General features: G+C 40.7%; 1 protein-coding gene across 3 annotated transcripts in view; it reads left to right on the top strand.

The window, feature by feature from the left end:
- The window catches only part of PPP1R1B (protein phosphatase 1 regulatory inhibitor subunit 1B), a 58,431-nt gene that overhangs the window by 42,046 nt on the left and 2,041 nt on the right, over positions 1-14,344 (top strand). The window contains exons 5-9 of one of the 3 annotated variants that reach the window (XR_015796613.1): positions 1,177-1,350; positions 4,394-4,456; positions 5,074-5,145; positions 10,224-10,352; positions 11,478-13,251. Coding sequence is in view for 2 of the 3 variants with exons in the window: in XM_007424206.4 (XP_007424268.1) it covers positions 1,177-1,350; positions 4,394-4,456; positions 5,074-5,145; positions 10,224-10,352; positions 11,478-11,581 (542 nt within the window). In the remaining variant the exon portion in view is untranslated. Of the gene's footprint in view, positions 1-1,176; positions 1,351-4,393; positions 4,457-5,073; positions 5,146-10,223; positions 10,353-11,477; positions 14,258-14,344 lie in introns of those variants that run through there. The other 2 variants (XM_007424206.4, XM_007424205.4) reach the window with 2 other exon arrangements.

Below are 14,344 nucleotides of genomic sequence, written 5' to 3' on the forward strand. Positions count from 1 at the left end.
AGGGAGGGCCAGGAGAGGCAGTAGCCATGGGAATCAGGCCCAAAAGGAAGAAAAAAATCCAGCAATGGGAAATGGCAGAAAGAAGCAACAAAGGTTATGGATCAGGGGAGGAAAAGGGCAGCTGTTTGGTTCCATCAAAATTTGATGTCAGGATCATGGGGGACATTATTACATTGCCTGATAAATGTGACTTTTTTTTCCTTTTGAAGGAAAGAGTTACCAACCTTTTGCTACAGGGACCACACTAGGTTTGGCAGCTGCTTCAGGCAGCAGCTTCTGTGTGCTGTTAAAGGTGGGAGATGAGAGGGGGGTCGATCCATAAGGCACCCCATCCAGCAGGAGGGCTGTTGGGTGCCATCTGCTGAAAGGGGAGCTGCATGAGGGCCTTTGCTCAAATCCCACGCTCTTGTGGAAATCCAGGTCATTTCACTGAGCAGCCTGCATTTTCTTGGTGGTCAATTGTCCTGTTTATAATTTAGTCCAGTGTTGTCCAAACTTGGCCACTTTAAGATGAGTGGACTTCAATTCCCAGAATTCCCCAGCCATTCTGGGAGTTGAAGTCCACTCATCTTAAAGTGGCCAAGTTTGGACAACAGTGATTTAGTCGAAAGGGTGGGAGTTACTTATTTGGAGGTTTGGATTTTCTACCTAGAAAACGGGGGGGGGGGGGAATGTATCTTTTTGAATTCTAAAATCAGTGACAGCTTTCATATGTTCCACTTCAAAATGCTAGAGTAGCAGGGCTTTTCTCCGTGCCGTTTAAAACGGTTGGAGGAACAAGCACAAACTGTTGTTTCAGGCGATCCACAGAAATTAGCAGCTTTAAAGAAGACAATTTTCGTGATGTTTTCAGCCATTTTTAGAGTTAGAAATGTAGTGCTTTTAAACAGTGGGGATTGACATGAACTAGCTGATAGAATCACAGTGTAACACGGTAGGATGGTACAAGCACTGTGGCCAGGAAGCCTAAAGATGTTTGGATTTTCATAACCATCATACAAGTGCTGCTTTAAAGATGGGTTCGGTTTTTTGCTCGTTGCGGCTGTGTGTGCCATTAGAACCTAGCAGCACCTTTTAAAAAATCTTTACGACTCTAAAAAGCAAACCGAGTCCCCCTTTCCCGTTTCTCTTATAATATTTCCAAATTGTCATCTTTTTTTTCCCCTTTAATGACAGCTGTGCAACGCCTAGCACAAAGCCATCTGGAATCCAACAGTTCCTGGATGGATGAAGAGTATGCTGAAGATGTTGAGGAAGAGGAAGAAGAGGAAGAGGAGGAGGAGGAGGAAGAAGAAGCTCAGGATTCAGATGACACTGTTAGGGAGATGACTGGCCTGTATAAGCCAGGAGGTAAGCAATGATGGCAGGCAGATGAAGAACAATGGGGAAAGAAGAGGACAAGCCACTGGGGACAGCAGAGAGTTCCCCTGTTGGACCTGGCAGTGTGGAGACAGGTCCATTTTGAAAATGCTTCTTATTCAAAAGTTTTTCTTATAGGTTTATTATTAACCAATCTAGTACCACTATTGACCGCTTAGCACCGACTTCATGCCTGCCCTGTTTGATTAACGTGATAGGAATAATTTATTGCTACTTATGTGACCTCTATGCCTCCACATCACACTGCAGCAGTGTTTCTCAACCTTGGCCACTTTAAGCTGTATGGACTTCAACTCCCATGCTGGCTGGCGAATTCTGGGAGTTGTAGTCCATACAGCTTAAAGTGGTCAAGGTTGAGAAACACTGCGGTATAGTATGGAGCCTGTTTGCCTGTCTGGGTGTCTGTGCTGGGAGGGAGGGGAGGTTTCTTTGCTTATATGGCAGTATTCCTAAATATCTTTTAAAATACTGTAACTCCCAGAATTCTCAGCCCCTGTGCTATGTTTTCTGGGAATTATGGGAGTTATAGACTGACACATCTGGAGAGTGGCTGAGCAGGGAAGGCTGGCTGAGGGTACTGCACTACTGGAGTGCACAAACAGAAAATCCAACGTTATTTCAGGGAATTGCAATGGCTTTTTCTTCGATACATGGAAAAGGTCTAGTGTTCTGTTTTAACCAAAGGCTCCAAGAAGCCTACAAGTGGGTTATGGAGGCAGGCTTTAGAGGCCCAGGTAGTACAATAACTGCTAGATTCCAAAACTACAGTTGAAATAATCTTTACAATCTGCCTGGATACCATCTAATTATACAGCCCAACTTTCGGTCATATGTCAATATCACTGGGACATGGGCACTGGCTTCAGTGCCCGAGCTTCCATTCCAATGCATTTCTACCTCTACTTGCTTACCCACCTTGGAATACTTGCAGGAAATTAAACTCTCCAACATCCTATTTGTCTTTTCATATTTTCCCTGTACCCTAGTAGCCATTTGTATTGATACTTTGAAAAACAGTGATCTGTCCTCAACGGTTGCAGATTTAAAGTGGTCAGATTTAAAAACATCTCCATGAACTCCCTACCCAGTAATTCTGACTATCTTTCAACATATTTATCAAGCATGCCGGAATTTTTGTTTTATTTATTTTATTTTATTCTTGTGCAGAATTAAGAACTATAATACACAGAGGCTTTGCTAAATATTTTTAAAGAACATATCCTCATGATGGTATGAGGACTCCTGCCTTGGGCAGAGGGTTGGACTAGAAGTCCCTTCCTACCCTATGATTCTATGATTCTATGTCACCTTCATCAAATTTCCAACCCACTATGGAAGGAGCTTAAATTTGTATTTAGCTATTCTGGTCTTAAAGTAGTATCTTCTCCTTCTCCTGACTCCAGACTTGCCAGACAAATGTGCTTCACTAATGATGTTGGTGATGATGCAGCAAGATCTGGCTAGCCTCTGTTGGCCACCACATCCCCTCCCTTCTAGTCACTGGGCACTGCCCTCCATGATCTAGCTTCCAGAGAGGGGCCTAACCAGCACTTTGGGAAGTGCCACTCACATCTCACATGGATTTTTTATATACATGGAATTATTGCTCTTTTGAAAGAACATGAGACCTCTTCATTAAATGCAAGCCTAGCAGAACCTCCAAATTGGAAACAATATTTCTCTGCTGGATACTGGAGTCAAATGACAAGAGATGGACAGACTACCACATTTTGTTTGAGCTCAAAGAAGCACCTGTCTGTCTGGTGATGGAGACTGAATGCTGAAAACTCAGTAGATCTTTGGTCTAATTCAGTAAAGCAAAGATGTTCTTAGGCAGGATCCCCACAAAAGACTAACAGTATCTTCTACAGCCATCCAACTATTTGTTGTGCTGAAATAATAGCAGTGAGGACAGGCTTTATATTGCCTCAGCAACGGTCGGGTGATGCTAAAAGATGCTATAAATCACTAGTGGGGATCCTGCTTTGATTAGAACATCCAGATGTGCAGTTAAAATAACATATGGAAGGAGAAAGGAATTTAGATCATAGTGGAAATCCTAAGTTCCATTGGATTCTGAATTTTTCCTTGCTGTTGAAAGAGAAATAAATCCTTGTCTGTGTGTGTGTGTGTGTGCAAGTTTTCAATTCTCCCTTATTTCAAAGCTTAACTGAACCAGATGATCACTTACAATAAAGAAATAAGTGTGTTCATTTCAACTTGGGATGATACCTCAAAGGGGGTTGTGAGGAACGGGGAGGGCTGATTCCTGAGGTCAAGCAGTTTTAGGCAGGTGGGCTGTTACTGTAGTGACACACTTCTATTTAAAGGGCTTTCTCCCGCTGTTACCTACGGATCCCACTCACTAGGGGCATACTGCATGTACTGAATATATTTCCCTTCGTTTAGCACCTTTCTGTCAGAAAGAAATCTGTAACTGTCTCCCCCCCAATACACGCATGCGTACACATGCACACACACACACACAGGCACACACTTCCTCCTTATCCTGGCTATGGGGAGCTGCCAGTCTCCTAGGAAACCAGCTTTCTCCTCAGCAGGAAGGAGCTGCAAGATGGGAGAGGTGGAATCTATAGAAGGCATTTCTCTTTCTTCCACCCCCAGTCCCTCTGTCCACGTATTTGCTTTTTCGAGCTGTACCAGAGCAAAGGTTTGAAACTTGCGCTGGTTGCCTGGTGCTCTAAAGCAGACTTTGGAGATTTCAGACTCTCATGAAATCTAGCTGCATGGTGCTGTTTTTAATCAGCAGAAAGAACAGAGGTGGAACTGCTCCAGTGTGACATGGGAATGTGACCAGGAGTCATACAAATGTGGCTGAAAGTGAGTGAAAACCCATTAACTCTCAGTCTGAGCAATCATCAGTATTGGAAATTTGCTCTCTTAAATAAACAACACCCCCCCACACACACAGAGTAGTAATGCGGTCCCCCCTCCCCGCAATAAAGCACTCATAGTGTGTTTCTTGTTCATATTTCTTTGTCGTCTCTTACAGCATCCCAGGGGCAGAAACAGCTGGGTCCAGCTTCCAAGGCAAGACTGCTAAGGCAATGCACTGGTAAGATAAACCAGCATTTCCGCATGCCAGATCTCATGACATACTAGTATGTTCTGTGGTTGCATAGTTAAAATAATCAGCACTGAAACTGAACAGCAGCAAGGGGTAGTTCTCCCATGTTTATCTTGTAGTGATGCAGAGGTATTTGCAAGCAGGATTGTTTTTCTCATTCTTGCATGATACACTCTCTATGGCCCAACTTGAATGTCCTCCAGAAACGTGGGCTTCCCTAGACAGGGGAATTCCAGGAGGATTCAGAAGGAGCAAATTTTGAGTGAAATATTTATTAAGAGAATTAACAATTTCATCAGGCAAGAGGGATGCACACTGTGTGAAGACTGCAGGAAATTATTCCAGCAGGTAGAACAGAATATTCTGCAGGCCAATTGCAGATAAATTCAAGACTCTTCTGGAGTTCTGCTCAGAGTAACCAATGAAAGTAGATCAGTAGATTCGTTTGCAGTCAGAGAACCAGTGAGAAACAATTATTTTAGAAGAGACTGCAGGCCAAACCAAAGTGTCAGAAAATGGTTGCTTTATCTTTGAAGGGATAATTCTTTTTTTTTTCTTCTTCTTATTGCATTCTTTCATAATCATTGTCATGATACCCCACAAAGTCTTGGAAAATAAGCCCAAGGAATCTGAGCATCCAGTCTACCCAGCTCTCTCCAAATCACAGAAACGGAAAGGTAAATGTGGGTGTTACAATATATTTATTTATTGCTGGAGAAGGTAATCAAAGGCATTAGACTGGTAGTGGTAGTTCTCTCCCCCCCTCCCCCCCATCTCTCTTGTCAGTAGCCAAACAGTTTTCACAGGTCTTTGAAAGATAGTAAAAACTTGCAGAGAGTCAGCAGCGTCCTTTACAGGCAATCTCTTCCAATGCTTTTAACTGTTGTCTCAGTTAAGTCAAGTCAATGATACGGAGTCCAGATATTGGAAAAGGGTTGAAGCCTCGGGGGGGGGGTGAGGGATGTCAGGATGTACCCCAAGTCTCCGTTGGAGAACTGGTTAAGTAAGCTGATAAGTAATGAAATAGGAAAGACCGTGTACAGTAGCAGATCTGTTCAAGGTAGAAGGAACACATGCCTCTGGATCTCATCCCATTCTGTTCAGACTTGACAGCAGTGGCCATTCTCTGCTGATAAAAAGAGCTCAATTAATTGGAGACTCCATTAGTGCAGAATTCTTGCCACTGAAGTCCATGAATATCCACATATTCAAAGATTCAGATGGTACCTGAAAAGCAGTAGCATCTTGTAGAAGTGACTCTGAAGCACAGAATGGGATAATGCTACTATCAGCCAGTTGCTATTAAGGGTAGATGTGACTTATAGATGAACTATAAACAACCACTCTTATTTAGTTATATTTTTTAGTTATATTCTCTGACTGAACTTTGTTCTAGGTGTCATCTGCTTGTAAACTAAAGAACCTTTGTTCTCAAAAGGGAGATCTTTTGTATGTGACCTAACTTCCTGTGATATAATTTGGAGCTATGCCAATGGAATCTCCTATAAGATTGGCAATCCACCCAGTCTTTAGTGGTATGGAACTGGTATTTTGAAAACACATAGGCCTATGAGAAGAAAAATTGGCCTTTCACTTTTCCTAAGGGAGATGAGAGAATAAAAAAGTAAGTTTATCTCACAGAAAATGTTGATAGACTGCTAAACAAGCTTTAAGCAGTTCTCCTTCCTATGAAATCCAGCTTTCTCCCTTCACCATCCACTGTGACAGAGTGTGGTTTAGCCTTAGACATATCCTTCTTTGCCATATCCACAACTGCAGAACTGCAGAAAAAGAAAAAGGTTTCTGCCTCTAATTTCTTTCTTACAAAGGGAAAAGTTCCTTGCCTGCTGAAAACAGGATTTTAGAATAATTATGACTGGAGAACAGTGTGCATATGGCTAAGCGTATTGTGCTAAGCATGATTTATTTTTCAAATGCATATAGTTACCATATATACCCACATGGAAGCCCATCCACAGATAAGCCGACCCTCAAATTTTTAACCAAAATACCATGAAAAATGCACCCCCCATGGATAAGCCAAGCCCTCGAAATGTTCGTATGTTTTAATTTTCACAGTTGGCTTATCCACAGGTGATCCATTTTTCATGGTATTTGGTTAAAAAATTTGAGGCTCAGCTTATCTATGGATGGCTTACATGCAAGTATATATGGGATATGCAGGTATATACTTTTTTAAAAAGTATACTTTTTGAAAGTAATACTTTTTTTAAAAAGTGTTACCATATATATGCACGGATAAGCTGAACCCAATTTTGGGGGGTGTATTTGGGCATCTAAATTTCTTGGCTTATCCACAAATATATACGGTATATTTACTACATAATCTTACCAAGTGTGCGCAGTCTAGTACCTGTTTTTTGAGCACATCTGTTTCCTTTCGAAACTGGTCAGACCTCAAAATGTCTCTGAGCTTTATATTTGAGTTTGCTAGTAGAACGTGTGATGATTCTGTGACTCTCCCATATTCCTTACTGCTTCCACATGACAAGCCAAAGTAGCATTATGCAAATTAAATATGTATAGCAGTGCTTGGTTTGCATAATTTATATAGGTCACAGAATTCAGCTTCTGAATGTAAACTATTTGGATATTGGATTCTGACAACATGTTACCTCTCGCCATGCATCTTGTAAGTTATACATTAGCCTTCCCTAACCTAACAGAAGATGTGTTGGACTGATTCTCATAACCTCCTCAGTGACCAACACATTTGGAAGGCACCAATTTATGGAAGTTTGTATGATTACAATACATGTAATCTCTCTATGTGTTGGAGGGGGGAGGTAACATGTAAATGAACAGACACTGGGATTTCCCATCCTTCACTTTTTTTTTGTTTTTGGCGCCTTCAATTCAGTGTTGACTCCTGGCAACTGCCTGGACGAGTCCCTGCAGTTTTCTTGGCAAGATTTTGGGAGTGGTTTCCCCTTGCCTCCTTCCTAGGGCTGAGAGAGAGGGACTGGCCCAAGGTTACCCAGCTGGCTTTGTGCCTAAGGCTAGAACTCACCGTCTCCCAGTTTCCAGCTGATGCCTTAACTACTACCCCAAACTGGTGCTCCATCCGTCATTAGTACCCTATAATATATGTGCAGTAATCCTGAAATCCTCCAGAGTCACCCTGCCATTACCCAGCAGATTCTCTGGCTTTTGCAAAGAGACCATTTGAGTCGATTGAACTGCAATAAGGTTCACTGCAATACATTTTATGGCTTAACTGTCAGCAAGTGCAGCTGCTGTTTTGATTAATGTCACAGAAAGCAGTGCACCAAATAGAGCAATTCTTCAATAGTTTAAACATAAAAATAGCGAGATGCTCATAATATTGTAGTTCCATGCTATGGATCACAAGCACCACTCCCTTCACTATTATATATTGGTGAGGGCTTTTGACAGCTTGCTCTATGCTCCATATACTTCTGTCACCCAGGCCAAGAAACAAGGTTATTTTTGTTAAAGACATCATTATATAATGGAAACGTTACGTTTTTCTGCTGAGTTATCAACCGTTCCAACAGAATTCAGCAGCCTCAGTACATCAGATGGCAGACCATGTACAACAGCCCCTCCAATTTGTTGCAAAAGTCGTATTTGCCAGGTAATTGAGGATACTGTGATCCCAACACATTGCAGGGGACCAGGCTGGGAAGCTGCGGGACTGCATGGTGCTTAAGTGTTTGTCCACGTGCATTTTGCGCTACAGATAACGCATAAGACGCGCAGAAAGAAACAGAGATTGAGATTTAACTTCATGAAGAATAAAGGATGATCTTTGAGGAACATTTTGGGCTTAACTACACAAAACTAAAAATGTATTTCCTACAGCATCATAGAAAGTAAAAGGATTTCATTATAAAAATTAAAATGATAAAATATTAAGTAATAAGCATTAAGGAGTCCGCTTTGTTCTGGGGCTACAGTATGTAGAAAAAGGAGGTTTAGCTCTTTTCTGTTCCACCACAATTCTGGCTAAATATTCCCTGAACCCTTTATTCTGCAATTAGCAACATTAAAAAAAAAAAAAAGTAACATTCCCACTGGCATTTAAATAGCAATCACTTCAGACAGAGACAAATTACAAAACAGGATAGGAGATCAGGCCTGGATTCATATCCAGATAAGATCAGAACTGTAATGGTCAGAACCAAAGCCTTGTTGAGAAATAAAGGTTTCATATATATTTATTTATATATTTATATTTCTATATATATATATACACACGTGCATGTATGTTTTGTCAAGGCTTACAGTGGGGGAAAAGGGAAAGATCACACTTCACTCCAGGGCACTGAAGTTCTGATTTCAAACAGAATCACCTCCATACTTTTTCTTTTTTTAAAAAACTCCCATAGCACAGCAAGTGAGATACTTAAGTAGCAGTAGTTGTTCAGTCATTCAGTCACTTCTAACTCTTTGTGACCCAAGGGACATCATTTTGCCTGGATTGTCTGTCAGTAATTGCTTCTGAGCTCTTGCAACCTCCTACTTGTGACAGTTCTACCATTGTATAAAGTCTGAAAGTTCTGCTTATTATAAAATCAAAAGGATTTATCATATTGACAAGATATTCAACATGGAGAATATTCATAGCCTGGGTGGGGATGAGAACAGTAATTTTTCCCCCTCTCAAGTTTAGGCATCTCATTGATTCTTGTCATTCTGTACATGTTTTCCTTTTGGCAGTTTACATTACATTAAAAAATTAAGGATAATGCAGGCAGTCTTATTCTCACTTTTGTTGGTGACAATCTGTTGTGTAAATCCCATATTACAAGATTTCCATGTTCCCACTTTAATCAGTAACTTAACAAAGAGCAAATTATTCAGCACATTACTGAGGTTTCCCAGATGGAGCCCGCTTCCCCAAGGAAAGATGGCTGTGGAAAATACAGGTGGAAAAGGGAGAACTGCTGAGACTATGTTGTGTGAAGTGCTACTTCATGAATTTAAATATGTATATGTGAGTTGGGAGTGCATGTGAGAAAAGGAGAGCTGCCAGAACAGCTCAACTATTTGCATTAGCTAGCTCCACTTGTGTTTTGAATATCTGCTGAGATTTGCTCATTTTGAAAATATCAATGGACTACAGCCCAGGGTCACTGTAAGCCTTCTGTCTCACCTTGAAGTCATCTCTGTTACCTCTTGAAGTCATATATGATGAAATAACAACAATGGATTATTAGGAGCCAGTAGTTTCTGAATCACTGAACCATCTACAGGTAGTCCTCATTTGGCGACCAGAATTGGGACCAGCAACTTGGTTGTTATCGAAGCAGTTGGTAAGTGAGACATCACAATTTTACAATTTTACTTTAGCTTTCCTTTGCTTTACACACCTGCAAAGATTGTAAATGCAAGGACTGGTCATAAAGTTACTTATTCATCACCGTCGTAACTGCGAATGGTCGCTAAACGAGGACTACCTGTATGAAGATAAGAATAAAACAGATCTAATATGTAGAGTATATTAAATAGCACCTATAATAAAGGACTGATATAAACATTCCCAAAATCTAGACAAAATTCTTTGAGCTTCTTAAATTACGTGCGTTGCTTTTGTGGAATTTGAACATGCATTTTAAGTGCTTACATTCTTTGAAACAGAAGGGGGTGATTAATTTTAGGATTGGGCCATGAGGAGGTGCAATATATATTGAGTGTAACCCTGAGCTCTCTGAAGGAGGAGGAGCTATTTTTCCTTCTTTTTTGTGACAATGAAGTTTGGTTTCTTTAGGTGGGCAGAAAGTATCCTTTGCAGGATCTGTTGAGGAAGTCCCTACTGGACCAGAGAAGTCAGAAGGGGCTGATGCCCCAGAACAGGAGACAAATGTGAAGCTGGAAGAGGGAGACCCACCACTAACAGGTAATGGACCTGTGTCTCGGACTGCAACGCTTGCTAAATGGTACAATGTTAGGCCTTCTCTTTTCCTGCGGACAATTTGTTGCATTTCTTCTTTTGTAAAGGACTTGACTGCAGGTTTATCTCATATGAAGGGGCTCCCTATTATTTCAATTTTTGCTTGACGGAAGAACTAAGGCAGAAAGTATAAGTTACTCAGTGCTTTGTATTTATGAGTCTTGAAGCCAGGGAGATAGAAAAACAAGTGCAATTTTGAGGCTCTAGGACAACATTTGTCAATCTTAACAACTTTAGACATGTGGACTTCAACTCCCAGAATTCCCTAGCTGTCTGGGGAATCCTGGGAGTTGAAGTCCACATCTTAAAGTTGCTAAGGATGAGAAACACTGCTCTAGAAACATGTCTGCTCATAAGGAAAGTTATCCCTATTTCTGAGGAGCTATTAAAGATACAAAACTCCTAATCATCCTCTTAGGTCAAGGCTGTGACACTATTGCTACCAAACTCTAAATTGGAGTTGTTAGAATTACCTTTCATGAAATAGGTTGGCCCAAAGGCATGCAGAAAGCTTTGTCTTACCCAGTTAGCACTCTATATCCATTATTTTAAAAATCTGGAAAGAGAATTGTTTAAAATCTTTTGAGTTCTAAAGAGCACACATACATCCCTTGAATATGATTAATATGGCCTTTTCGTTCTAACAGAGAAATTGACTCAATTATTTGGCCCATCTGGAACTGCTTCCTTTTCAGATCTGTTTTCTTAATTAATGCAATCCCTTTTTAAGATAGAATGTGGTCTGGGAAATGCAAGTTACATTGATCTGGGTGGGAATTTGAGAGAAAAAGAAATCTGATCTTGGGTTGGAATTATATATATTTCATCCCTCCAAGCCTGGATTCTATGAACTAGCTTCTTCCCCTTACGAATTTATTTTGATGTCATGATTCTCAAATAAAAACCCTGGGAATTGTAACCTTCTAAAAAAAACAAGGACATTTCCACATCTTTACAAAACTTGGATTCCCAGGATTCACAAACAAGAAACTGACATTTACATTGATTTGAAATAATATTTTTTAAAGCAGATTTTGCCTCTTCCTGATCTTTCTTCCCTTTCCTTCATAGATCATGACATGGAACAGAGTCACTCTAGTTGGGAAGAGAGACCTCCCTGTGCTGTTAAACTGGAAAACCGTTCTTCTCCACCCCCAATCCACACTACCACCTAGCACTCAAGTGAAGTATAGTTTTGAGAGATATCCTGTTGATGGCAGTCTCTCATTTTTCACAAGACCAGTTGGATTATTTCCTTTAACAACTATTTTCTCTCTTATTCTCTTTTCTGTTCTGAGTTTGTATCTTATTTGGCAGTGTTTGGTTATGTTCAGTGAATTATTCAGTAGAAGAGTGAAGGGAGGGAAGGTGAATGGAAAGCTGTCTAGAAATGAACCTTCATGTTCAAAGGCAAAATATCTCTGATAGCCTGTTGTTGTGGACATGTGACAGGATGGCTATTTTTATTGTGCCTTGCCTATAGATTTCTCTGCAGGGGGGAAGGAGGGGGCATCCACACAGCCACTGTCTGACCTGCAACACTGGGCTAGATGCTCATTTGGTGGAAGCTAGCATGATCATTCTTTTTTAATGTTTCTGCTCACCCATCCAGACCTGAGGATTTTATGAATGTGGTTTGTAAGATTAATAATTATCTTATCCAAGGAAATCAGATTGCTGGGGTGCTTCCAGACACATAGCGGCTTGTTCTAGTAATCCAAAAGTATTATATTACTATGTTAATTTTCATTATTTAAAAAAAAATGAAAACTCTTGTGTGTTGGGGGGAGGGAGAAACAGAAGAGAATGTTATAACTGGAAAGCAATGTCCTCTGTAAACCATGTAAAATGTCATCAAGGAGGTTGATTACACAATAAATTCCTTGTCTGGCAGCACTTCTTATCTGAAAGTATTGCCATTTGATTTCTGAAAACCAGATTTGAAAATGCTCAGGTATTTCAGCAACTAGCACTTGTAGGTGGATTCAGATGAATAACCTAAAGGGAGATCTTTAACCTCTGTCTCCCACATCCAGTGTTCCATTCAATGCTCAGAAAGCTACAATTCAAGATCCAATCACTTTGTATAGTTGAACCTGCTCTCTCTCTCGCTCTCTCCGCCACACCCTTCCCCCTGTATATTGGGCAATGCCTTTCCATGTTTGCTCTATTAAAGCTTTGTAAATAAATACTGTGTTTAAAGAGTATTTTATGGAGGGAACAGCCACCAACCAGAGTTTAAGCCAGTTCTTCCTTAGTGCATCAGCCAGGACATACAGAAGGAAAAGTTTCACAACTTTGTGGTGTTGACTTTCTGTAAATAATCTCTAAGTCAGTGTTTCCCAATCAGAACAACTTTGAGGTGAGTGGACTTCAAGTCCCAGAATTCCCCAGCCAGTATATAGGTATGTAAGGTATGTAAAAACATTAGGACAAATTTGGGAGGGTGGGAAGGATGGATCCATTATGATTCCCCCAATGTTCATCTCCAGCAAAACCTTTATTTTGGCTTCCAAAAAGCAGCCCAACCAAACCACCTGTCAAATATTCAAGACTGGGCTTTTTGTAGTAAAGAAATCAAGTGGGTGCTTAAAAACATCAACAACAGTTGGCTTGCTTATATGTTCATTTATATGTTACTTCAACTTCTATGCTGCTTCAGTCTGCATGACTTTAAAGTGCAGTTAGTAGAGCTGTTACAATCTACTTCTCCTCTCTGCATGGTTTTTTTTATACAGAGTCTGAGATCCAGTTCAGTGCCCTTCAAATGTACTGTATAATTCCCTGCAGTCAGTATCTATCTATATGGGGCATCAAGTCAGAGACAATTTAATGAAACTATGAGGTAAGACATGTCTATCGATCTCAAGGAAATGGAACACGTTCTTTGTGATCCTAGCTCTGCCACCTGTGGGCATCTCCCTCATGAAAGCAGCCAGGAAGGTGATGCAAGGCTAGTTTCAAGCTGTGGTGAATACTTCTTTGGGAGAGGGGGGTGATATCACTTGCCCTGAAGGAAGCAATAATGCACCCACTCCTTAAGAAGCCATCCTCTGACCAGCTGTTTTGGGTAACTATCAGGCTGCCTCCAACCTTCCCTTTCTTGGAAAGGTGGTTGAGAAGGTAGTGGGCCAGTAGTTATAGAGAGCGCTAGATGAAGCAGGTTATCCAGACCCTTTTTAATTAGGATTCAGGCCTGGGTAAAGGACTAAGACTGTACTGGTTGCTGTTGTGGATAACTTTTGGTGTGACCTATAAGGAGGAGTGCCACCCTCCTGGCTGACCTCCATGACCCTTGATACCATCAGTCATGGTATCCTACTGGACTGTCTATGAGAGTTGCAAATTGGTGGCCTTCAGATTCTAGATTAAATGCATATTTGACTCTGGATGGGGTTGTGCACCCCCATACAGAATAGGTGTGCAATATGGAATTCTGAACTCACAGCTCCTGCTGGAAATGAAGGTGGCAGTTATGGCCAGGAAGCTTTTGCACAGGCTCAGTTTGTGTTCCAGTTGCAGATAATCACTCATGTCCTTGTCATTTCACATCTTCATTCATTTCACATCTCCCTTCTCTGAAACAACTTAACCCTAGAAACAGGGAGAATTCCATTGTCTGTTAGAATTTTAGGGAGCTATTAAAACCTGGTTCTTCCAAAGAGTTTGGGATATGCAAGTATTGTTCTGAGATTAAGAGGAGGCACCACAAAAATTGATGGCAAAAGTTATAATTGTGATACATTTATACTACTGATTTTGTGGTAGTTTGATTATTATTATTTTTAGACTGAATTATCAAAAGTGAAAATTGGTTAGCCCTTCAGTGTCTGTGGATTGAAGCACATAAAAGCCAAAATAAATAATTAAATAATCTAAATAAATGTAGCTCGCCTGCACCCTTTTTCAACTACGTATAGATATTTTGTGATACAAAA

Source organism: Python bivittatus, unplaced genomic scaffold (genome assembly GCF_059951505.1).
Source record: "Python bivittatus isolate LINGU-HERP-01145 unplaced genomic scaffold, Pbiv_v1 ctg000410_np1212, whole genome shotgun sequence".
NCBI classification, from domain to species: Eukaryota; Metazoa; Chordata; class Lepidosauria; order Squamata; family Pythonidae; genus Python; species Python bivittatus.